Raw genomic sequence first — 22,731 nt, 5'->3', positions numbered from 1 at the left:
CCCGAGAATGCCAAAGGAATTACAGAGTCACCTCAAAGCAAAGCGCCGACAGCCCGGGCGGGGTCGGGGGCTCTGGTGGGAAAGGGGGTCGGGGAGGGAAGGGGAGCTCGGGCTCGCCCGGCGCGCCCCAGAGGGGCCGACCTGCTCCAGGATAAGGCATCAAAGGGACCACGCCATGGTCACAGCAACATCTCTCCTCTCTCAAACGAACACATTTTATATTTTTATATATATAATAATAATATAGAATCTTTTCTCTTCTTTTTTTTTTTTTGGTTTTTTTTTTTTCTTTTTTGTTTTTTTGTGTTTGTTTTTTTTTTTTTTTTTTTGTATTGTTTTGTTGGTATTTCTGTCGTTGGGTTCTTTTTTTGTTTGCTTTTTTTTGTTTTTTTTTTTTTGCTAAAAGGACCAAGGCATGATGACGCCAAGGGACCTCGGGTTGGGGGGAGAGGCAGGAGGAGGGGAGGAAAAAGGGACAAAAAAAGGGGGGGGGAAATCAAGCCAAAATTAAAAAAAAATATATATATAGCTCTGGCCTTCAGGTGGAGGAGGCGGCCGGGCAGTGCTGGAGGTGCCGCTCAGAAGCCTCAGAAGCCGTTGCCGCTGATGTTGATGGACTGCAGGTCGGCCACCTGCATGACGTTGATGCCGCTGCTGGCCAGGCGGGCGATGCCCTCGGGGCAGATGGCCTCCATGGCCACCATGTTGGTGGCGATCAGCGCCGAGGGCGTGGCGCCGCCGTTGCCCTCGGCCGAGGCCGCCGTGTCCATGGGGACGGCCGAGACGTTCATGGCCACGCTGGCGGCGCCTCCCTTCTTGTTCTGGTGGGTCTTGATGTGCTTGGAGAGGTGGTCGCTGCGCATGAAGCGCTTGGGGCACTCCGGGCAGGCAAACTTCTTCTCTCCTGCGGGGAGGGACAGCGCCGTGAGGGACGGAGGGGAGAAGGCTGGGACTGGGGAGGGGGTCCTGCCCTCTGAGAGGGGGGGTCAGGCCCTGGAGTGAAGACATGAACGCCAACACTGCAGGAGACTGGAATTTTGGGAAAAGGTTGGGATTGGGGAGGGGGTCCTGCCCTCTGAGAGGGGGCTCAGGCCCTGGAGCGAAGAATGAACGCCAACGCTGCAGGAGATTGGAATTTTGGGAAAAGGCTGGGACTGGGGAGGGGGTCCTGCCCTCTGAGAGGGGGGTCAGGCCCCGGAGCTAAGACATGAAGGACAACGCTGCAGGAGGTTGGAATTTTGGGAAAAGGTTGGGATTGGGGAGGGGGTCCTGCCCTCTGAGAGGGGGGGTCAGGCCCTGGAGCGAAGACATGAAGGACAACGCTGCAGGATGCTCGAAATTTGGGAAAAGGTTGGGATTGGGGAGGGGTCCTGCCCTCTGAAAGGGGGTTCAGGCCCTGGAGCGAAGACATGAAGGACAACGCTGCAGGAGATTGGAATTTTGGGAAAAGGTTGGGATTGGGGAGGGGGTCCTGCCCTCTGAGAGGGGGGTCAGGCCCTGGAGTGAAGACATGAAGGACAACGCTGCAGGAGGTTGGAATTTTGGGAAAAGGTTGGGATTGGGGAGGGGGTCCTGCCCTCTGAGAGAGGGGTCAGGCCCCGGAGCTAAGACATGAAGGACAACGCTGCAGGATGCTCGAATTTTGGGAAAAGATTCCTCCCCACAAGAATGCTCAGGCTTTGGAGGGGCTCTCAGCCCCAAGAGATCAAAGCCAACACTCCAGGACGTTGAAATTTTGGGAAAAGGCTGAGACCTTGAGAAAAAGTTCCTCCCTGTGAGAATGCTCAAGCTCTGGAGGGGCTCTCAGCGCCAAGAGCTCAAGGCCAACGCAGCAATTTCAGCTCCACAGATCCCTGAGGCTGCCCCACGAGCCAGAGCAGCCAGCCCAGCGCCCCCGGAGCCCCCCGGAGCCCCCCGGAGCCCCCTGGCCCACCTGTGTGCGTGCGCTTGTGCCGCTGCAGCTCGTCGGAGCGGGTGAAGCGCTTCCCGCACAGCACCCAGGTGCAGATGAAGGGCCTCTCCCCCGTGTGCCACCGCAGGTGCGCCCGCAGGTGAGACGTCTTGCCGTACACCTTCCCACAGCCCGGCACGTGGCAGATGTGCTGCTTCTTCTTGCCTGGATCCCCAGAGCTCCTGTGGGAAGGGAAAGGTTAAACATGGGGGAATTTCAAGGGATACGGGGGTGGAGCTGCTGGACTAGGATCAGACCTGTGGGACTGATGGGTTTGGGGAGAGCCAGGTCCTGTCCTTGGCTGACAGCAGCCCCATGGGACACGGGGAATTGGGGCTGCAAAGCTGGGAAAGGACCTGGGGGAGCCAGGAGGCCACGTGCATGTGGCACTTGGGGACACGGGTGGCACTTGGGGACACGCGTGGCCTTGCCAGGGCTGGGGGAACAGGGGGAGCTGACGATCTGAGGGACCCTTCCCAACCCAAATAACCCCATGAAACGAGGCCCCTTGGGGGCGGATGGGGCGCTCCTGGCAGCACAGCCTCACCTGCCCTCTCCCTCCTTGCAGTAGGGACAGGTGCAGGCTTCCCTCCGCGTTTTGCGGCCCTGCTGGGGCTGGGGGTCGGGGCTGGTCTCGCCCTCCTCCACGGCCGTGCTCTCGTCGCCCAGCCCGTCCCCGCTGCCGCCGTGCAGCCCCAGCTGGGCCCCGTGCTCACCTGCAAGGCAAGGGACAGGCACGTTACAGCGGCTCCTCACTGGGAACCAAAGGTGAATCCCACCCTTTTCCCTCGCCTTTCCTGACACTCCCCGGCCTGGGGCTCTCCCTGGACCTCTGCATTTCCCCCATTTTGGCCCAGGTCTTTAATTTATTTCCAGGGGCTGTGATTCCAGCCCCAAATCCACCTTTTTCACCCCAATTTCCTCACAGGAAGGACATGCTGTGGTCACTGAACGTGGCAGGTTTGAGACAAGCACACCTGGGGTTTTATGTCATTCCAGGGTTGCTCTCCCAAGGCCGGGAAATGAAGCTCCAGGCAGGAATTATTCCCAAAAATCCCATCTGGGGCTTTTCCTGGTGCTGTCTCCAGCAGCTCAGTGAGGAGGAGGAGGAGGCGGCAGGAAGGCCAGTGGGGCTGTCCTGGGGCTGCTGGTCACTCGCTGCCCTTTCCAAAGCTGGCACTCCCAAACCCCAGCCCACGATCCTTCTGGGCAGCCCTGCTGGGAGCAGCACCTCGGCCAGGCAGGGAAATTTCCTTCACCATCCCGGTTTTCCCCACAGGAGCTCCGAGGCAGGAGCCCAGGGGGGGTTGGAGGGGGACAAATTTCAAATGCCCCATGAGGCACAGGCTGGGCACGCCTGGAGGTGCCAGGAGGGAGTTTCACAACCCAGAGACAGCGCTGGGAATGAGGAAGAATTCCTGGCAGGAGCAACCTCCACAGTCCCTGCTGGTGCCAGTGCCAGCAGGCGTCGGTGGCGCCTGGGCAAAGCTCCACGAGGGGCAGGAGCCACCAGAGCAGATCCCTGGGGCTCAGGAGCCACCAGAGCAGATCCCTGGGGCTCAACAGGGACGGACAGGAGCCACCAGAACAGATCCTTGGGATTCAGGAGCCACCAGAGCAGATCCCTGGGGCTCAGGAGCCACCAGAGCAGATCCCTGGGGCTCAGCAGGGACAGACAGGAGCCACCAGAACAGATCCTTGGGATTCAGGAGCCACCAGAGCAGATCCCTGGGGCTCAGGAGCCACCAGAGCAGATCCCTGGGGCTCAGCAGGGACAGACAGGAGCCACCAGAACACATCCTTGGGATTCAGGAGCCACCAGAGCAGATCCCTGGGGCTCAGGAGCCACCAGAGCAGATCCCTGGGGCTCAGCAGGGACAGGAGCCACCAGGAAAGTGAAGAAACCTTCCCTAAAATCCCAGCTGAAGCTTCCCAGCACAGCCTGAGGCTCCTCTCTCACCGGGGAGAAGAGGCAGTGGGAGGCTGGCTGCCCCCAGCCCGCAGGGATCCAGGTTCCCTGGGAAGGGCAGAGCTGGCCTGCCGGGGACGCCCAGAGCTCCAGACAGCCCCAGCGGCAGAGCCCGGCCCTGTCACACACTGGGGAAGGGCAGCAGCAGCCAGGATGTCACCTGGCACATGCACCCCAGGACTGTCCCCTCACCCAGCTCTGGGCAGCACGGCAGCGCTGGGCAGCAAATGTGCCCTGCAAAGGTGACACGGTTCGAAGGCTGGCCCTCGGTGCCACGCCGCCCAGGATCCCAGGAGCTCCCCGGGCCCTCCCTGCAGCTCCGTGACGTGTCTGCAGGCACAGCCCTGCACGCAGCCGGCCTGGGAGGGGTTTGTAAGCTCCCTAAGCCAGCACCGACAGCTTTGTGCTCCAGCCGCGGATTAGAGACTTCCCCGGATGGGAAGAGCTGCTGGGGAAATTAAAAAAAAATAAAAGCAAGAAAAAAATAAAAGGAAAAAAAAAACAAAAAAAACCACAACTTCTCTCCCCTCCAAAAATCCCAAACCAGGAGAAACAAAAGTTCTTTCCCCAAAAATACAGCAGGAGAGAACCCAGCTAGGATGCCTTGGAATGGCTTCAATCCTCCAAGAGGCAAAAGCCTACACGGTGTTTTCTGGCCTTTTGGCCAGAACAAACCCAAATCGTGCTGCTGGAGATCTGTGGCCACCTCTCAGTGAGGCATAAACCCAGGGCAGCAGATCCTGGACCTGCAGGGATCATCCCAGCCCAAGCAGGAGCTGTGAAATCCCTGGCATACGACAGGTTCAGGGGAAAAGTGGGCAGAGAGGATAATTCACGTTTATTATCCCCCCTAATGCACATCCCTACTAAGACTAAAGCTTCCCCGGAGGCTCCACACTCGGGTCAGCAAAGCCCTCAAAAATACATTATTAATAGAGCAAGAGGAGGTTTAATCCCTGGAAAAAGCCTGGGGAAAAAGAGGGATTTTGGGAAGGCAGGCGAGGGGAGCTGCCCCTGGCCCAGCTCCACCTCTGAGACCCCCCCGGAACGGGGCAGTTTCTGGTGTCCCACTAAAAAACCCCAAACCCCGGAATCTTGGCTGGGGGATTCTCTGCAGACAAGGTGCTCCTTGTGCAGGAGAAAGCTGGGGCTTGTTTGCTTTATTTAGCAAACTACCAGGAGGTGAGAAATGCCCGGCAGGGAGGAGGGAGCAGCTCTCACACCCACCCCGGCCAGCCTCAGGCAGGGGAACAGACCCCGTGTTCATTTTTAGGGGAAGAGCAGGAAATAAAACCCAAAACCGACAGACCGGCGCTGATTGTGCAAACTGTGCACCTCTGGCAGCTGTGCCTGGGCAGAGGGCGAGGGGGGAGAGCTGGCACCAGGCACGACGTGGCTTCCTGGCACGAGGAAGTTTTCGGGTGAAAATAAAGAAAAGCAAAACCCGGGGACACGCAGCCCCAACCTCTACGGGTGTGTTCCTGAAAACACCTCCAAAATCCACATTTTCTAGCTCACAACTCGAGTTCTCCCCATTTCCTGCCTGGTTTTTGGGGTCACTGCCCTGCCCAGAACAAACCCCAGCTGCTCCAGACACACCAAAGAGCTGCACAAAGGGACAAAGTGGCTTTGGAACGATGTCCCCTTGGTTTTTTCCCATCTGATTCCCTCCCTGGTTTGCCAAACGAGTTAATCTGCACCAGGAGCTCATCCATGTAAATGAGCCAAGCTCTGGCTCAGCAATTCCTTGGAGATCGGGGCCGTGGAGAGGGAACCAGGGGATGGGGCAGGCTGGAAGCTGCAGCCCAGTGAGTAACTGGGCTTTAATTTGGACTCTGATGACTCCAGAGGCCACTCCTTGGGCAGCTCCTGTAATTGCTGGAGGTTTCTGTGCATCAGCATGAGCGACCCTTCCTTTGGAGAGGGGATAAATTGGGATGGAGCCGATGGAGCGAGGGAGGGGACAGAGCTGAGGCAGGGAATCACCTCATCATCCACCTTGCCAGATCCCTGAATCCCCCGGGATTTGCCAAATGCCTCTGTTGTGCTGCAGACTGACAGACAGAGCCCCTCTGTCCTTCAAATCCCTGCCCGAATGGTCACAAAACTGGGATGAAGCCTCCAGTCCTGCCTTGGCTGGCGTGAAAGCACCCAGAGCAGCTCACCCTGCAGCACAGGCAGCTCCCACCACGGCACCCCTGCCAGCCAGGCAGAAATCCCTGTGGCAGGAGGAAAATGCATGGCTTTTTCCAAGGTAATTCCAATAATTTCCAAGGCAAAGGTAATTCCCCAGGTGGGGAACCCCAGCCGGCGGCTCCCACCTCACCCAGCCTCCGCGCGCCTCTCCCTCACAGCGACCAGGAGTGGGAGCTTTCCTGGGCCACAAATCCCAAGTTTTTGATCCCAAGGAGGAACTGACGCCTGTATCAGCCCCAGGATCTAACCCAGGACGGGGTGGGAGGGGATGAGGAGCCGTCTGGAGGCTGCCGGCCGGGCCGAGGTGGGCGCCCACGCTCTGGCGAGGAGCCACGCGGAAACTCCCCCAAAGCCGGGAGCCAGGCCGGGCCTCCCGTGTGGGGCGATAAGCACGGGGCTCCAGCAGGGCTGGGGGCTGGCCCAGATAAAAGGAAAAGGCAGATCAGGGCCCAGCAGACGGGCCTGGAGCCGGGACCTCTCCCGGGAGGAGTCACGGGGCGGGTGCCGCACGCCCGACCCGTCCGACCGGCCCGGTGCGGCCGCCAGCCCTTCCCAGCCCCGCCGAGCCGGGCCCGGAGCAGCAGCAGGGACAGCAAAGGGAGCAGCAGCAGGGCTGTCCCCTCCATGGGGCCCAGCACCCACAGGCTGTCCCCTCCATGGGGCCCAGCACCCACAGGCTGTCCCCTCCATGGGGCCCAGCACCCACAGGCTGTCCCCTCCATGGGGCCCAGCATCCACAGGCTGCCCCCTCCATGGGGCCCAGCATCCACAGGCTGCCCCCTCCATGGGGCCCGTGTGTGGGGCACAACCTCAGCCAGACACAGCCGGCACAAGGCAAGCTCTGCCGGGAGCGCTCCCCTTCCTCCCAGGCAAACCCGGCGCTCTCTGGGGGCTCGTGTCAGCCCCCAGGGAAGGACACAGAGGGCGGTCAGCCCAGGAAGCCAGAGGGGATGTAAAGTCCAGCCTGGCCGGGATTCAGAGCAGGAAGTTTCACAATGCGCCGGTTTGTGCCGTGATGTCACGGCTGCGGTGAGACAAACAAGGGCCGCGCGTCACGGCAGGCTCGGCTCCCTCCTCCCCTCCCCGTGCCATGGGGATGCCTCACCCCGGCCCTGCCATAAGGCTGCCCTTAAAAACCAGCAAACAGCACACAATCGGGGCTTTGTGCCACGGCCCGACTCTGGGAAGGGCCCTGGAGCAGGGAGCCACGAGGGGATCGTGGCACACGCTGCCGAGGGCTCCTGCGCCCACCAGGGATGGTCCTGACGGCCCAGCTCCCCCACATCCTCACCCAAGGAGCTGGAAGGGAGCTCGTGCTGCCCAGAAAATCCCAACCCCACCCGACAGCTCCATCCAGCCCTGGAATCAAACATCCCAAAAGGAGGGATATCCCTTGAGTGCCCCCAAAACAAGGGGGTTTAATTCCAGTGCTGACCTCCCTGGTGGTCACCTGTTTACACAGCACATTCCTCAGCCAGGTATGTGCCAGGTATGTGGGGACAGCAGGGCTCTGCCAGGGACAAGGACATGGGGACAGAGCCACTATAAGGACACCGAGCTCAGAACAGCCCCTCCCTAGGGCAAAAGAGGAAGAGAAACTGCGATGTCACAAAATCGCCACCATCATCCCCCTCACACAGGATGTCCCCTCCCTGGGCGGGCTGGGGTGACACTGAGGTGGCTCTTGGACCCCTCTGAGGTGTCCCAGCCCCTGGCTGAGCCCCAGACCCCATCCCACCCCAGGAGGGTTTTGGGGTGCTGCCAGCTGAGGAAATCCCCCCTGGCTGGCTCTGGGTGCCCTCCCCAGGGGCACAGCCAGGGGAGGCAGAGCCTGTTTGCCCACATGCCACCCCTGGCGGCCACAGACCTGCCCCTGCCTCTGCTCCTTCCCAGCCCGGCCAGGGAGGAGGAGGAAACAGCCCCTGAGCCACCCCATTAACACAGAGTCACACCTGCACAGAGCTGGGCTCTGCATCCCACCCAGCAAGAAAAAAATCCGAGCTTTAAAGACCTTTTCCGGTGTTGTTTTCTCCCTGAGGGATTCTTCCCCTGTCAAAAACCAGGAGAAAACCTCATTGGCAACAGAGCCGAGGGGCTGGGAGGCACAGCCCCCCATCCCTGGGGCTCAGGAGGGGACACAGAACCCTCTGGAAGGGGCAGGACACGCAGCGCCACCAGCCCTGGTGGCACTGCCTGGGCACCTCCTCCTTCCCCAGGAGCACAAACCCAAGGAAAAGCAGCCCCAGTCCCTCCCCAGCCAGGGCTCATTTTCCATCTGCCTCCCCCGGAAGCAGAGGAGCTTTTCCTGCTCCAAAAACCCTTCTCAACTCCTTGCCCGGAGCAGAAAATTCCAGCGCACGTGGAGGCTTGGAAAGCTCTCAGGGATTTGGGGAGCGTTGGGAACAAATCCCTCCCTCAAATTCCCATGGCAGAGCTCGGATCCGGCGGGACGCAGGCCTGGGGGGCTCAGCTCCCCCTGGAGAGGGGCTGGTGGTGCCTGGGGGACAAAGGGACCCATTGCCACGTCTGAGGGACACGGCCAGGGAAAAGCTGGAGGCGAACCCTGCCCCTGGACGGGCGCCAGGACGCTCCGTGCTGGCCTCAGCTCTCCCCATTCCACCCCAGGAGCCTCCCGGACCATCCCACCGAGCTGGGGCTCCCCAAACAACCGCTCTGAACCCTGCTCGGGCTTTTCTTTAAAAATGTCCCCGTGTCACAGCGACAGTGCCAGCGCCACTCAGGGCTGGGGACAGAGCCACGAGGCCCCGCTGCTGCTGCTGCTGCTGCTGCTGCTGGGGAATTCTCCACGGCAGATCAAGGGCTGAGAGCTGCTGAGCTAAAAAAAGGGAGAGAAGAAGGAGGAGGAGAAAGAGGAGGAGGAGGAGGCGGTTGCATGGGTGGTCTCTAGAACGTTCCTCCCTGTTCCACCTCCGAGGGCAGAGCCAGGCACGAATACAGGAACTGGGCTCGCCCATGCCTTTCTGCAGCGCCTTCAAAACAAGGAAGGAGCCCGGGAGCCCCAAGGAACGAGCCTGGAAGGAGCCCGGGAGCCCCGAGGAACGAGGCTGGAAGGAGCCCGGGAGCGCCGAGGAACGAGCCCCAGCCGGGCAGGAGGCGCCCCTGGTGCGGGGATGGCACCGAGGGGACCCTGCAGGTCACCCGTGTGTCCCCCCGGTGCCAGCCCTGCCTGTGGGAGCCCCCGCGGGTCCCTGTGCTCCGGGAAATCCAAGGATCAGGCTAATCCCCAGGCTAGAGTGACCCGTGGCCTGCCTGCGAGCCAAGCTGCTGTAGCAACAGCCCAAAATAATGCTGCAAAACAAGCCCGGGGGAGCAGCAGCCGCCTCTCGCGAGAGGGAAGCTCGGGCTGGATTGAGCAACATTTTCTGCTGCCTCTCAACTGTGACTAAATCCAGCAACAGCCCCTTTTAGCCAGAGCCAGAACACAAAAAAAAACCCGGAAAAAAACTCCCAAGGAAAACAGTGGAAAAGCAAGTGGAGAGCGTTCCCAGAGCCGATCCCTCCTGCGGCAGCGGCCGAGCAGGCTCCAGCTCAGCTCCCATACTCCACATCCTGCTTTTCCCAGGCGTGGGACACGGTGGGGTGGATCCCTGGGGATCCGAGCAGGGTGCCCGTGCCCACGGGACCGGCTGGGCCACGCTGAGGTCACGCTGTCCCGCACCCAGACACTTAATGAGCCCTTTCTTCCGCCCCTGGGAGGAAATTCCCCGCGGCTCCGTGACTGTGTTTGTTTTCTCGGGCTTTTCAGTTAATCCCTGTGTTTTATGGCCATGACTCCTTGCAGGCTCAGCCAAGGAGCCGAGCTGCACTCGGGTCCTCAGCCCAGCCCTGACCCGAGGCTCCTGGGTGGCCTCCAGAGCAGGACAGTGGCACAGAACCAGGAGTCCCCTTTCTTCTCCACTTTGCCCCCACTGCCAACTCCCCCCTTTATTTCCAAGACTTAAACTCCCCAAAAAGGCCTTTAGTGTCTCCTGGTGATCAACATACTCCATCCCCAGGGCCAGCACAAGCCCCACCCCGGCCACCAACACCATTTGACACCAACCACGCCCAGCCCGGCCGGGCCGAGTCCAGCGTTTCTCCTTGGCGGGCAGCCGAGCACTCACCGGGGGCGTTGGCGATGGTCAGGGGCAGCCCCTGCAGCTGGTGCACCTGGATCCCGGACGCTCCCAAGGCACTGAGGTTAATAGTCTGGAGGCCCGGCACGGAGGAGAGCTGGGCGGCGTTGACGGTGACGGTGCCGCTGGGCAGGGAGGCGATGGGGGTCAGCGTGGTGCTGGTGCTGCCCGTCTGGCCCAGCGACACGCCCTGCATGGGGGCCAGCGTGATTGTCTGCGCCTGCGGGTTCTGCACCTGCAGGTTCTGCAGCTGGATGGTCTGCCAGCTCACCTGCCCGTTGGGACCCACCGTGGGCGTGCGGATGATGATGGGCCCGGAGTTGGGCACGGCTTGGAGCTGCAGGTTCTGCAAGGTGTCTTGGGAGATGGCTTGAGTGGCAAAGGTCTGGCCGGACAGCGGGGTGGTCTGGAGGGCTTGGATTGTCTGCCCTCCTTGGACCAGCTGTGGCTGGATCAGGATCTGCTGCTGCTGCTGCTGCTGCTGCTGTGACTGCTGACTCTGATCGCCCTCCTTCTGCTGGCCCGGCTGCAGGGCCACCCCCGACACCGGGGTCTGCAGAGAGTCCGAGCTGGGGACGCTGCTGGCCCTCTGGGGGGTCTGCGCCTGCACGTTGGTGCCCACCGTGGCGCTGGTGGAGAAATTCATGACGCCCACGTTACTGGTGGTGGTGGTGGTGGAGTAGCTGTTGGCGTTGGTGAAGAAGGCGCCCGAGCTGGCCTGGGACGTGGCCGTGCTGGCCGAGCTGCTGGCAGCCCCCGAGGTGGCCGGCTGGGAGCTGCTGTCCGGCGAGCCCGAGCTGCTCAGGGTGCCTGTCTGGGACGTGGGCGCCAGGCTGGCGGCCACGCTGTTGACCGGCAGCAGGGTAATGTTGCCGTTCAGGGCCACGGGCACGTTGGCCACGTACTGGGTCTGCCCGGAGAGGCTGTTGTTGGCCAGCCCCACGCCCTGGATGGGCACGGCCTGCTGCAGCAGGTTGGGCATGGCGATGAGGTTGCTGCCGCCCGCGCGGCTGGTGATGATCTGCTGGTTGGAGCCGGGGATGATCTGCAGCTGCCCCGAGGCATCCTGCTGCACGTTCACCTGCGCCGGGGTGGTGGCAAACTGCAGCTGCTGCCCGTCGATGGTCTGAAACTGGGGGATCACCTGGTACTGGATGTTGGGGATGACGCCCGGCAGGCCCGTCAGCACCTGCTGGTTCTGCAGGCCGGACGCCGAGGTGACCACGTAGGGCCCGGTGCTGACCGGGCGGCTCTTGGAGGCGTCGCCGCCGTTGCTGCCGTTGCTGCCCGGCTCCTTGGAGCCCGTGGGGGTGCTGGAGCCCGCCGAGATGATCTGCCAGCCGTTGGCCGACTGGGTGAGCTGGGCGGCGGCCGCGTTCAGGTCCAGCTCGCCGCTCCCGCCCTGCTGGCCCTGGGAGCTGTTGGAGTTCTCATTGGGAGACTCGATGCGGCTGCAGGTGGCTGCCAGCAGGGCCAGCGGCGAGGGCTGTGACTCCTGGGGACGAGAGAGGAGGAGTTACAGAGGTTGGGAGGAGGCCCGAGGGGCAGGCCCGGAGTGAAAAAAAAAAAAAACAACCAAACGGGGAAACAAAAAAAAAAAAAAAAAAAAGAACAACTTAATAAGAGAAAACAGGGAGGAGCGTACTCGGAAAAGATAAACACTCCTTCCTGAACAAACCCACCCACAGCCGGAAAAATACAACTGCCAGGCACAAGGCTGTCAGGCCGGGACAGCCTGAACCCACACGGAAAAGCGTTTTGGGAGGGAGCCTGCCTGGGAAAGCCAAGAGAGAAGAGGGCTCCTCCACCCCCAAGGCGGGGAATCCCCCTGAGGCAGGACAAACCCCCAGGAAGGAGGCTCATTCCTGGGCTCCCCGAGCTGGAGGAGGGCCAGGGGCCCGTGGTGTCAGGGGAGCAGGCGAACTGCGTGTTTCCGAGGAGAGCCGGGGAAGCCACGGGCGCTGCTTGGCAGCGCTCACCCTCCTCTTCCTGCCCTGCTGAAACGCTTGCCTGGGCCCAGCAAACAGCTCGGCCCGGGCCTGGACTTTGCCACGGGATCCCCGGGGCCAGCGGGGCCGATCCTTCCCCCGCTCACCTGGGCCTCCCCACCGCCGGCGCTGCTCGTGCTGCTGGCGTCGCCTTCGCCCTTGTCGGGCTTCACAGCCGACATCTCCTCGGTGCTCTCTTGGTCTGCGCGGGAGGGAAGTGACAGCCCCGGTTAGGGACATTTTGGGGCAGGGCAGCGGCACGAGGCTCGGCAGGCCCGGAGGGGACACGGCGGGCTGGCTCTGGGGGGCCCGTGCGCTGCTGGCGCGGCCGGGAAGGGGCTGCGAGGAGCGGGGAGCTGCCAAGGAGGAACTGGCAGCGGGACAGGGGGGGAGGACCCGGCCCTGCTCCAGGCGCGGCTCCTCCCCGGCCGCCCGGGACACTCCCTGGCCCCCGCCGAGGCGCTCCCCGGGCCTCCCCCTCGCCCTGCCCGCGGCCCGGGGCACGCACCTCCCGCGGATCCACCCCGGGATTCCCCCGCGCGGGTCCGGCCCGCGGGACGCCCTGCCCGGGCTGCCCCTCCCGCCACCCCCGGCGCGGGGGTCCCCGCTCCCACCGAGTCCTTCCTCTCCCAGCGCTCGGGAGCCTCCTCATCCTCCGCCGGCCACCGGGGCAGCGCCCCCCGCTGCTGCCCTCGCCCCCGGCGCCCCGCACCGGGGGCTGCCCCGGGCAGGGGACGCGGAGCGCCCCCCGCCCGCTCGCTCCTTCGCACGGCCCCCCCGCTCCCGGGCCCCGCATCCGCCCCCGCAGGGCGCCGTGCCCGGGAACGGGGGAAAGCCCCCCGGTGCCTGCGCTCGCAGCCGCCCACCCCCCCGGCCTCCCCCGCCATCTCCGCGCCCGATCCCCCGGGAGCTCGCCCCCCCCCCCCGCCGCCCCCAGCCCCGATTCCCGGGGCCTCCCCATCACTCCCCGCCGCCCCCTCCTCCGCTCCAGCCCTGCCCGGCGCGGCCGCCGGTCCCTCCCCCGAGGCCTTCCCCCCTCCCCCGGGTCCCTCCCCCGGCAGGTCCCCCCGGCGCGGCGCGGCGAGGCCCGGCCCGGCGGGGCCCGGCCCGGCGGGGCGGGGCCGCCTCTGGCCCCTCCGAGCGGGCGGGCGCCGCCGCCTCTGCGTGTGCCCGGGGCCCCGCGCGGCGCTCGGCCCCGGCCCCGTCCTTACCGCTCATGGTGCCGGGGCCGGGCCGGGCGCGCGGGGCGGGGCGGGGGCGCGGGCGGGCGAGCGGCCGAACCCGCCGGTGCCGCCGAGGGGCTGCCGAGGGAGGGGCCGCGCGCCGCGGCCGCAGCCCCGCGCCCCGCCCCCCGCCGCCCCCGCAGCCAATGGGCGCCGCGCGGGCCGCGGAGCGACGGGCGGCGCGGCCAATGGGAAGAGAGGGCGGTGCGGCGCGGGGGGAGAGGAAGGCGGGCGGGCCCCGCCCCCGGCGCCCCGCCCCGTGGGGGAGGGGGAGCGCGGCGGGGGCGGCGGCCAATGGGGGCGCGGGGGGGAGGGGGGCGGGCGGCGGCTCAGCCAATCGGCGCCCGCGCGGGCTCGCAGGGAGACCCCGTATGGGCGCGGCCGCGGCGGCGCGGGCCGCGGTGTGATGAACGTGCGCCGCCGCCAATGGAGCGCGGGAGGCGGGGCGTGGGGGAAACTGGCAGCGCCCAGCACCAACCGGCAGCGCGGGCCGCGCCGCGGGGCGGGAGATGAGCGGATATTGATGGTAGCGCCGACTAATCCCAACGCGGAGGCGGCAGCCGCGGCGCGGCTCGATGCCAATCAGCGCGCCGGTCGGTCTCAAACGAGCCAATGGGCGCCACGGGGAGGCGGGGCCAGCGGCCGGGCTGCGCCCTTGGGGGGACGGCGCGGCGAATGGCGGAGCCGGCGCCATGTTGCGTTCGACTCCCTCCGAGCCGGCCGGGCTCCCCCGGGCACTCCCGGGGCTCCCCTCGGCCTCGGTACGGCGGGTTACGTGCGGCCTCTTCCCTCCCTGAGTCCCCGCTCCTTGCCGCAAGCCGGCTCGGCCGTGTCACGACAGCCGCCATGGCGGTGCGACACGTCCTCGCGGGTCCGCGGCGCTGTGTGAACACCCCAGAGCCTGTCACGACATCGCCCAGCCCTGTCCCGCCACGGCGGGCGCCACAGCGAGGAGCCCGGACCGCCCTTGCCCCGGGAACGCGGCTTGGGGAGTTTGGGGGCGTTGCGGGATTTGCGGGTCGGGGGCCAAATCCTTCATTTCACATCAAAACAAGCGGTTTGGGGGCGAACGGGGACCGCGGCCAGCGACACTCCAGGGAGGGGACAGCAAGGGACACGCAGTGGCGTTCGTTTCGCTTTCCAGCGTCAGAACCGCCCCCCCGTCCGTGACCTTCCCATTTCCCGGTGTTTTCGGCCCAATTCCCGCCCCGCAGCCCGGGAAGGCCCCGCGGCCTCGCCCCCGCACCCGAAGGGGCTTGGGGACAGCCTGTCCCTGTTCTGTCCCCGTCCTGACCCTGCCCTGTCCCGCCCGTCCCTGTCCTGCTCTCCCCAGACCCTTGGAGTCGCTCAGTGTCCCCTTGTCACCTGCAGTGGTGGCACCTGGGGGCAAAAGGGCCCAGCAGGCCCTGCCCCAGGGCTGGGGGACACCGGGAGTGTCCCGGTCCTGTCACCGGGACTGTTCCCGTCCTGTCACCGCCTTGAGCCCCGCGGCTGCGCTGGGCTGGGCAGGTCGAGGGGGGCACGGCAGGACCTGCCCCCGTTAGACCCCCCCCGTTTAAACCCCCTCACCCCGTCAGTCCCAGCAGGATCCTTGTCCCCTCCAGTGACTCCCACCATCAGCACCCAAAGCCCCATCGGGACTCCCCCAATTAACGCCCCCAATTAACCTCTCATTTTCCCCCCACCACGAGACCTCCCCCCATTAACCCCTCGCTGCCCCCCATGGGGACCCCTCCCCAGCGTTCCCGGGCGCCCCCCGGTGGTCACGGCCGGGCGGTGCCACCCCCGGGCCCGCGGCTTTGCTGCCGCCTGGCGGGGGCGCCACGGCGGGACCCGGGCACCGACTGGCACCGAGTGTCACAACAGTGTCACCGACAGTGTCCTGTCACACGCCACGGCGGGACCCGGGCACCGGGTGTCACAACAGTGTCACCGACAGTGTCCTGTCACCCGCCACGGCGGGACCCGGGCACCGACTGGCACCGAGTGTCACAACAGTGTCACCGACAGTGTCCTGTCACCTGCCATGGCAGGACCAGGGCACCAACACTGTCACCAACACTGTCACTGACCCTGTCCTGCCCCCAAAAGTGTCCCTCGCAGTGTCCCCAAAGCCGCCCTGTCCTGTCCCAATAGTGCCCCCATCCCTGCCCTGTTCTGTCCCCAGCCCTGTCCTCACCCGTGTCCTGTCCCCGGGGTGCTCACATCAGGGTGCTGTCCTGTCCCGTCTCCCCAGCCCTGTCACTGTCCCTGCTCCTTCTGCTGCTGTCCCCAAGCCTGTCCTGTCCCCATCCGTGTCCCTGTCCCCACCTCCCCCTGGCCTCTCAGGGCACACGGGACGGGGACAGCGGAACCCTCAGCCTTGGACTGGGGCAAACTGGGAGCACTGGGGCGAGCCGGGGGGGCCCAGCCTGGGGTGCGCCACCCCCGCTGCCACCCCCCGATTGTCCCTCTGGGTCCCCCCCCCCCGGCAGGTCGCGGCCGCGGAGGAATCAGGGCGACGCCGGGCGACTCCCAGCAATTTTGGGTTGGGAACCGCAGAAATGCAGCGCGGCGCGAGCCAGGGCGGACCGGCCCGGGGACAGCGGCGGGCGGGGGGGACCGGGGGGGTCACAGGGCCCGGGGGGACCCCGGCAGCTTTGGGGGGGGGGGGTCCCAGGACAATTCGCGGTGGTCCCTGGGCTTGGGGGGCTCCTGGGATACCCCAGATTTGCATGGGGGGATCTTTGGCAGCTTGGAGGGGACGCGGGGCACGGTGGCAGCTTGGGGGGGCCCTCTCGGCAACCGGGGGGGGGTCGTTCAGCAGCGGGAGGGGGGTCGGGCCCCGGTGCCGCCCCCGCCGCCGCCGCCGCTCTGATGTGGCTGCGGCACCGCAGCGCAATGGGAGCCACATGGCGGGGGGGACACGGGGGGAGCACGGACCGCCCTGTCCCCCGCGGCCCCCCGTGTCCCCCCAGGGGCACCGCTGTCCCGCGGGCTCTGTCCGGCCGGCCCGGGCTCCGTCTGTCCCCGCCGGGGTCCGTCCGGGCTCGCTGCCCGTGTCCCCCCCCGGCCCCCGCGGTTATTTCCAGGGATAATTCCGGGATAATTAAAGGGTGGGAGGAAACACCGGGGCCGTGGGCGCAGCTCAGCCCTGGGGCCACCCTGCCCTGGCTTCCCCGTGGGTGGGAAGCCCCCAGCCCCATTCCGGGCGCCCCTCTGTCCCTGCAGGTCCCTGGCTCTCATCCGTCCCCATGTCCCCACACGTCCCCTGGCTCCTCCTGCCCCGCGACCCTCCCTGTCCCGCACCTCCGTGATGCTGGGGGGGCTCCGAACACCGGGGTGCCCCCGTGGATGGTGCTGGGGGGGCTCAGCCCCGTTGCGAGCCCTCGGAGCCTCCCAGGCCCCCCCGGTCCCGCGGGGCCCGTGGGCGGCCGTGGCCGGCGCACCCAGCGCGGGGGCTGCGCTATTTCGGGGCCTCCGACCGCAAGGGAAACATCCGGGGGCCGGAGAGGGCGGGCGGGGCCGGGCCGGGCCGGGGGGGACACGGGGGGACCCCGCGCCAGGTGAGGGCTGGGGGGCGCGGGGGCACCCGGGGCCGGTTCCGCTTCCTCCCCCCGAGCCCGAGGGGCTGCGGTGTCCCCGCCGTCACCGGGGGATCGGGGGCACGGCACTGCCGGGACCCCCGCGCTGGGCTGGGGGCGTTCCTGGCCCCGGGGACCGCGGTGGGGACAGGGACACCTCCAGCCCTGCAGCCTCTGTCGTGCTGAGAGCCCCGGACTCATCTCAGGGGGCTGAGACCCCCCAAACTCGTGTCATGGTGGGGCTGAGATCCCCCAGATTTGGGGCAGAGGGGCTGAGCCCCCTCAAATTCGTGTCAGCTCCTGAGCAGGCTGATGGATGGGGTGAATGAGGCAGAGAGGGACGGAGATAAGAGAAGGAGGGATGGAGAGGAGGAGGACGGACGGACGGACGGACGGACGGACGGACGGTGGCTGGCCGGCTGCCCGCGGCCGGAGCCCCCCCGCTCCGTGTCCCCCCCGCGCTGGCGAGGTCCCGGCGTCCGGCCGGGTATAAATACCGGGTAATTGCGGGGGCCCGGCGCGGCCGCGGGGCCGTGGGCGGCCGAGCCCGGCGCCGCCCTGTAATCAGCCCCCGCCGCCGCCCCCCCGCGCGCTTTGAAGGGTCCCGGGGCACACGGGGGGGTCCCCACCGCCCCCGAGCCGGGGAGAGACCCCCGCCCCAACCGACACCCCCGGCCCGGCCCAGCCGCTCGGGCAGCGCCAGAACCCCCCGTGAGCCGGAGCTGGTGGGAGTGAAACCCCCCAAAAACCCACGGGTGCCCCCCCAGCCCACGCCGGGCTGCCTGAGCAGGAGGAGGAGGAGGAGGAGGAGGGCTGGAGTGGCCGTCCCAGTTTGCGGGCAGTGGAAGCCCCAGCGAGGGGGGGCCGGCGGTTGTGGCCCTCGGCGGCGCCGGCGGCGGCGGAGCGGAAAGCCCTGACTCAGGGCTGGGAAAGGGCCCCGCTGGCTCCGGCCGGGGGAAACGGCGACGGGGAAGGCGAGGAGAAAACGGGAACCATGGGGGAATAATACAATTTTAAAAAATGGAGGGGAGGGGGGGGGGGTAAAAGAGCAGTTGGAACAATTCCTTCATGTGGGGAAACTGAGGCACAGGGGTGTCCCCAGCCCTATCGCCAGAGCCTCGTGTGTCCCTGTCCCCCTGCACATGTCCCCTGTCCCTGACCCCAGCTCTGTTCCTGCAGAACCCAGCTCTGACCCCCATCCCTGGTCCCTCCAGCCCCATCGCCGCTCCATTCCCAACTCCTGTCCCCATCCTCACACCTCTGACCCCATTCCTGAAGCTCCAGCCCACGTCCCTCTCATCCCCATCGGTTGTCCCCTCCTGTCCCCATCCCCATCCCTGCTCCATCCTGGCACCTTCTGGGGTCACGAGCCTCTGGGTGCCCCAGCTGTCCCGTCCTGCTTTGTCCCTTTGTCCCCCTTCCCCTCCGCATCCATCTATTCCCTCTTTCCTTCTCCCCTCTCCAGCCCTTTCCCTATTCATCCTCTTCCCCTTCCCAGCCCCTTCCTCCTCCTTTTCCTGCTGTCCATCCCTTTTCCCCCTCTTTCTCCTTTCCCTCCTCTTATTTCCTCTCTCTTCTCCTTTCCTTTTCCCTCCTTTCCCTCTCCCCACTCTTCTCTTTCCTTTTCCCCACGCTGGTCCCTGTCCCTTCTCTCCCCTCCTTCCTCCAGCTCTCAGCCTCCTCATCTTCCTCCCTTCATAACTTTTCCTTCGATTTTTCTTCCATTTCCTTCTTTAATTTTCTTTCCTCTTCCCTCCCTTTTCATTTCCTTTTCAACTTTTCCTTTCCCCTTTCCTCCCCTTTCCTTTCTTCATCTCTTTTCTTTCCCTCCTTTTCTCTCTACCTTATTTCCCTCTTCCAATTCCTTGTTCTTTTCCCGCTTTCCCTTCTTCCCCCCCCCCTTTCTCTTCTCTCCCCCCTTTCTCTTTCTTTTCCCGTCTCTCATCTTTTCCTTCCTCCTTTCCTTTTCCTCTTCCCCTTCCCCTGCCCCCCTCGCCGCGCTCCCCCGGCCCCCCCGGCTGGGGCTGGGGGCGGTTCGGGGCCGGGCTCCGCTGCCGGCCCCGGTGCCGGCCCGGCCCAGCCCCGCCGCAGCGGCACAGCGGGGCGGGCGGCGGCCGCGGTGCTCCGTCCCTCCCTGTCCCTCCCTCTCCGCCCGTCCCTCCCTCCGCAGCGAGCCCCGGCATCCCGGGACACCGGCATCCCGGGACAGCGGCACAGCGCGACAGCGGCAGCCCCGCGGGCAGGACCCACCCCCGGCATCCCGGTAAGGACCCCCGGGACCCCTCGGGATGGGGGCACTGCCCGGGCACCGGGAGCCGGGAGAGAGGAACACGGGGTGGGGGATCCCCCTCTGGGACAGGGAGACTTTGGGGTGGGGGATCCCCCTTTGGGATGGGGATCCCTGCTCTGAGACAGGGGCCCTTTGGATTTGGGGATCCCCCTCGAGGGACAGGGGCACTTTGGGGTGGGGGATCCCCCTCGAGGGACAGGGACATTTTGGGGTGGGGGATCCCCCTTTGGGATGGGGATCCCTGCTTTGGGACAGGGACCCCGGCATTTGGGACCCACAGAGTGGCAGAGTCGCTCCAGGATGGGGGAGCCCCCTGGGATATGGGACCCCCCCAAGGACAGGGACCTGTGTGGGCCCTGAGCATCCCCCTGCGGTCCCTGTGCTGGGGGACACGTGTGTCCCCCGCCCCAGCAGGGACTGCCCTGCCATCCCCAGAGGGGGAACAGGGACAGGGGATGGTGCCGAGTGCCACTGTCACCCTGAAGTGTCCCTCTGGCTGGGGACAGCGCCAGTGCACAGGAGCCAGGCCCAGGTGTCCTCGGGCTCAGGGCACAGGGGGTGGCACTGACAGGGTGGGGGAAACTGAGGCAAGGGCTGTGGGGACACCTTGGGGCTAGGGACCGGGGACTGGGGACCAGGGATGGGGTTTGGGGATTCAGACTGGGGACAAGAACTGGGTTTGGGGACCAAGAAACTGCGGACTTAGGGGAGCAGGCACTGGGGGACAAGGGGACAGGGAATGGGGAACTGGAACTGAGCATCAAGAACTGGACACTGGTGGTCAGTGACAAGAGACCGGGAATTTGGGACCCAGAATTTGGGACTGGAGACCCCCAGAGCAGGGGCTGGACCCCTCCCCAGGCCGTGAGGGGACTTGGGAGGGGTCAGGATCCCCGAGCCAGCCACAAAGGGACTGTCACCCTCGTGCGGCGCTCAGCCCGCAGCTCCCGGGGCTCCTTCCCTGCTCCTTAATTTCCCGGCGCAAGCGGAGCTGATTTATGGGAGTTTGACACTATTTTAAGCGTGCGCCTCCGTTTGCCGCTCGCCCTGGTTTTAATTACCTCGGCTCTCGCGGCAGGGCAGCGTTCCCGGGGCACAGGCCTGGCCCTTGTTATCCTTGGAAAACCGGGAGCGCGCTTGCGGCCACGGCCGGGGCCGGCGTAAAAATAGGCGCAAAAACCACGGAAAAAAAAAAAAAAGGAAAAAAAAAAAGAAAGGGGGGCGAGGGGGGAACACCCTAAAAAACTCCCAAACAAACAAAAAAGCCAAAGTGGAAATGTACCAAAGTGGGTGAAGAGATTAACTTAAAATAAAATAATTAAAATAAAGGGAATGGTGGGGGTGATGGAGGTGAGGGCCAGCTCACGACACCCCGGGCCAGCCCGAGCAGCTGAAAGCCATGACGGGTATAAAAGCAGAGGAAGTCACCCGGGGAGGGGGAGGCCACAGCATAATTCGATTAAAAGGCCATAAAGGCAGAAGGAGCCGAGATTGGGGGTGGGGGGAGGCCCTGCCACCAGCACAACCCCACAGCAGCCCCCGGAGAAGCCCCTTTGGGGGGGATGCTGGGCTGGGGGGTGATGGGGTGGCCCCAACTCTGTGGGGGGAAACTGAGGCACAGGGGATTGGGAGCATTGGGGGTGGTGGGAACCGTGGGACTGGGGGTGCTGCTGGGTGTCCCAGAGCAGGGCTGACACCCCAGTACAGCTGACACCCCAGTACAGCTGACACCCCAGTTACAGCTGACACCCCAGTACAGCTGACACCCCAGTACAGCTGCCCCCTGTGCTGACCCCCAGGACGGGTACCCCCTGGCACACGGTGCCCCCTCGGAACCCTCAAGCCCCGTTCCCCTTTTCCACAGGCTGCCAAGTGCCATGGCCGCGAGCCCCCGCTGACATCGCCCCCCACGCCTCGGGGTCGCCGCTGTCGCCGCCGCAGCCATGGGTGACTCCTACGCCGCCGCCTTCCCCAGCGCCCCGGGGCTGCTGTCGCCGTCCGCCAGCCCCCAGGCGTCCCCCGGCCCCTACGGCCCCGACTACGGCCCCTTCGGGCACCCCTTCCCCGCGCCCTCGGGCGCCCAGGAGGTGCTGGGGGCGCCGGTGGTGGTGGCGGCCAAGGGCCACCCCCCGAGCGAGTGCCTGCCCGGCGTGTACCCCTCGCTGGAGATGCCGCACCCCTACGGCTCCTGGTACAAGGGCGGCATCGGCGGGGGGCTGCCGGGGGGCTCCGGGCCCGCCGCGCCGTCCTGGTGGGATGTGCACCCCAACGGGGGCTGGCTGGGGGGGCCGGCGGGCGCCGAGGGGCTGCAGGGCTCGCTGCAGGGCCAGCCCGCCCTCAGCCCCCCTCTGCCCACCTACGGCTCCGATTTCGGCGCTCTGAACCCCCCTCCTTACAGCAACGCCCCCGCGGCGCCCCCCGCCCCCAAACCCGCGCCCGGCGAGACCCCGAAGGGTCCCCGCGGCGGCTCCTTGGGGGGACGCCCGGCGTGCGATTGTCCCAACTGCCAGGAGCTGGAGCGGCTCGGGGGCCCGGCGGGGTCGCGGCGGAAGCCGGTGCACAGCTGCCACATCCCGGGCTGCGGCAAGGTGTACGGCAAAGCCTCGCACCTGAAGGCGCACCTGCGCTGGCACACGGGCGAGCGGCCCTTCGTGTGCAACTGGCTCTTCTGCGGGAAGCGCTTCACCCGCTCCGACGAGCTGGAGCGCCACGTCCGGACCCACACGCGCGAGAAGAAGTTCACCTGCCTGCTGTGCAGCAAGCGCTTCACCCGCAGCGACCACCTCAGCAAGCACCAGAAGACCCACGCCGACCCCGGCCCGCCCAAGCCGCCCCCCGGCGCCGAGCAGCCCCCCGCGTCCCCCCGGCCCGCCTCGCCCGCCAAGGACGGCGGCAGCCCCGAGGCCGGCAGTTTGTTGGAGATTTGAGCCTTTCCGCTTTCATCTTCGTCTTCCTCCTCCTCGCCGCTGGGGATATTTATTACGGGGTGCTGCTTCCCCCGAGCCCCCTCCCCCTCAGTTCCCCAGCTCCTAGTTAGCCATTCTAATTTATGTCTTAAATTATGGGCGGGGCTCTCCGAGCGCTCTGGGGCTCACGGGGGGGTGTCAAGGTGAGACCCCCCCCCGTTTTCTCTTTTCCCTTCCACCTCCCCCAGCCCTTCTTGCCCCCCAGCCCTCGCCTCACGCCCCGCACTCAGGGACAGGGTTTGCCCCCCTCCCCTCCCCCGGCCTGGTTCATCAGTGCTCATGTAACGTGTCCCCCCCACTTTTTTTAGCTGCCTGCCCCTCCTGCCCCCCTGGAAAAAAAGCAATAAAAGATTGAGAGTGGAGCCGGGCCCCTTCTGCGGCTGAGGCTGGGCAGCCTCATCACAGGGATGTGCTCAGCTTCCCCCTCTCTGCAGGGCTCCAGGGGAAAC

General features: G+C 65.8%; 2 protein-coding genes across 3 annotated transcripts; one reads left to right on the top strand and one right to left on the bottom strand.

Annotated features, from left to right (window-relative positions):
- Positions 1–346: 346 nt before the first annotated feature.
- Positions 347–13,491, bottom strand: SP1 (Sp1 transcription factor). Of its 2 annotated transcripts, none has more exons than XM_058042103.1 (6): positions 13,452–13,491; positions 12,348–12,442; positions 10,241–11,747; positions 2,499–2,667; positions 1,934–2,133; positions 347–904 (listed from the first exon to the last, which is right to left on the bottom strand). In XM_058042103.1, exons 1-6 carry the CDS (start codon positions 13,456–13,458, stop codon positions 588–590), a joined length of 2,295 nt encoding a protein of 764 aa, XP_057898086.1. In that variant the 5' UTR covers positions 13,459–13,491; the 3' UTR covers positions 347–587. The 2 variants fall into 2 exon arrangements, with proteins under 2 accessions (XP_057898086.1, XP_057898087.1); XM_058042104.1 differs by lacking the exon at positions 13,452–13,491 and adding an exon at positions 12,855–12,924.
- Positions 13,492–21,259: 7,768 nt separating this feature from the next.
- SP7 (Sp7 transcription factor) lies at positions 21,260–22,243 on the top strand. The gene has a single exon (XM_058042174.1). It carries the CDS (start codon positions 21,260–21,262, stop codon positions 22,241–22,243), a length of 984 nt encoding a protein of 327 aa, XP_057898157.1.
- The last annotated feature ends 488 nt before the right edge of the window (positions 22,244–22,731 follow it).

Source organism: Melospiza georgiana, chromosome 29 (genome assembly GCF_028018845.1).
Source record: "Melospiza georgiana isolate bMelGeo1 chromosome 29, bMelGeo1.pri, whole genome shotgun sequence".
NCBI lineage: Eukaryota > Metazoa > Chordata > Aves > Passeriformes > Passerellidae > Melospiza > Melospiza georgiana.
Note: the sequence above shows the minus strand (reverse complement) of the source record. Positions and strands in the feature narration are given on the sequence as shown.

Bases quoted from the DNA above. Each gene is read 5' to 3' on its own strand.
- SP1 (XM_058042103.1), bottom strand. The intron at 2,668-10,240 runs GTGAGTGCTCGG...CTTGCCTTGCAG, and splicing joins GACCATCGCCAACGCCCCCG to GTGAGCACGGGGCCCAGCTG. The intron at 2,134-2,498 runs GTGAGGCTGTGC...CCCTTCCCACAG, and splicing joins TGCAAGGAGGGAGAGGGCAG to GAGCTCTGGGGATCCAGGCA.
- SP7 (XM_058042174.1), top strand. From the start codon at position 21,260: ATGGGTGACTCCTACGCCGCCGCCTTCCCCAGCGCCCCGGGGCTGCTG.